At 36.6% G+C, this 1,343-nt stretch overlaps 1 protein-coding gene across 1 annotated transcript; it reads right to left on the reverse strand.

The window, feature by feature from the left end:
• Positions 1-208: 208 nt before the first annotated feature.
• On the reverse strand, positions 209-1,087 carry HELRODRAFT_77602 (hypothetical protein; the record flags this gene model as incomplete). Its single annotated transcript, XM_009017918.1, has 2 exons — positions 209-551; positions 828-1,087. The coding sequence occupies 2 exons, from the start codon at positions 1,085-1,087 to the stop codon at positions 209-211; spliced, it is 603 nt and encodes a 200-aa protein (XP_009016166.1).
• Between the last annotated feature and the right edge of the window lie 256 nt (positions 1,088-1,343).

A 1,343-nucleotide genomic window follows, 5' to 3' on the forward strand; every position in this document is an offset into this window, starting at 1 on the left:
TCATAAGCTTGAACGCTGTAAAGACAAAACCGCAAAAAATTCAACAAATTCTACGAAATGCAAAATCAAAAACAAAGTTCTTTGCGGTGAAAAATGTATAATGTACGTAGCTCGAGATTTCAAAAGACAAGATGTAACAGTGAGAAAATGTTAATGTGAGAAAATGAGTGAGAAAATAAGAAATCGTTAAAGAAAATGTAGGAAGAAGCTAACAAAAACGAACCATGATCCAACTTTTTATTTCCACTGACGTCAAGAGCTGGTAGGCCTCCTTGTTCTCGTTGTCGCATGCCGTGTCAGAAGGTGTTTTGTTGTACACGTTCAAAACTTTTGTTTCCGCTTGGTGGTCGAGTAGTAATTTGATTAAAGGCAAATTACCTGTCATTGCGGCTATGTGTAAAGGAGTTGAGCCCTGCTTGTCTCTTGCATTGACTGAAACCTTTTTCTCCAGTAAAAATTTGCATATGTCGTATCTTTCTTTGAACGTTGCGATGTGCAAAGGTGTTTGGTCAATGTCGTGTTTGGAGAATTCTCGGGCAGTCTTGTATCTTCTATCGATTTCAGATGCAAATTCTTCACTGGGGTTGACGCCCCATCCAGATAAAATCGTGTTTCCGTACTTGGCTATATTTATTGGAGTACTTTTTTTAGAACTTTCCATAAAAATTTTATGCAATAATCTTTCGACTTCGACATAGTGCCAAGTTTCTTTGCCTCGATCTCTGCCCCGAATCAAAATGCAAAGATCTAAACCGTTGAAGAAGTCTTTACTGTTCAACAGTTTTGAAGTTTCTTCCTCACCTAGCGTTCTAGTGCAAAGATCGTACAAGAATTCTAAAGTTTGGAGCTTTGATTGTTCACATGCTATATGGAACACGTTTTTTCTTAAATGAGTCGTCTCACGAAGATTAATATTTAATTCTGCTAAATAAGTGATAATTTCAAGATTATTTTTCGCAACAGCTCTCATGAAAGCAGTTCTTCCATTTTCGTCTTTAAAATTAGGGTTTAGCTCATACTGCTTCAACAGATTTTTTAAAAACTGCAAATCGCCATTGCTTCCCGCAATCGGTACGACTCGTTCCATGTCATTTACAGTTATTAATTTCAGATGCAAAAGTTTCTTCAAAGAATCTAAATCGGAATTTTCAGCTATTCTAGTTAGAACGGTTTTTTTGAACATATCAGGTGCTTTTATATCTGGGTTCAAAGCATTGGAAAGAATGGTAAAAAGATGATGGTGACCGAGCCAACCTGCCACACTAAATATGAAGTTGGGAGGACTGTTCATGTACTGCAAAAAAGGGTCAACTTCTAAGAAATATTTTACAAGTTCTTCACAA

Source organism: Helobdella robusta, assembly GCF_000326865.2.
Source record: "Helobdella robusta unplaced genomic scaffold HELROscaffold_20, whole genome shotgun sequence".
NCBI classification, from domain to species: domain Eukaryota; kingdom Metazoa; phylum Annelida; class Clitellata; order Rhynchobdellida; family Glossiphoniidae; genus Helobdella; species Helobdella robusta.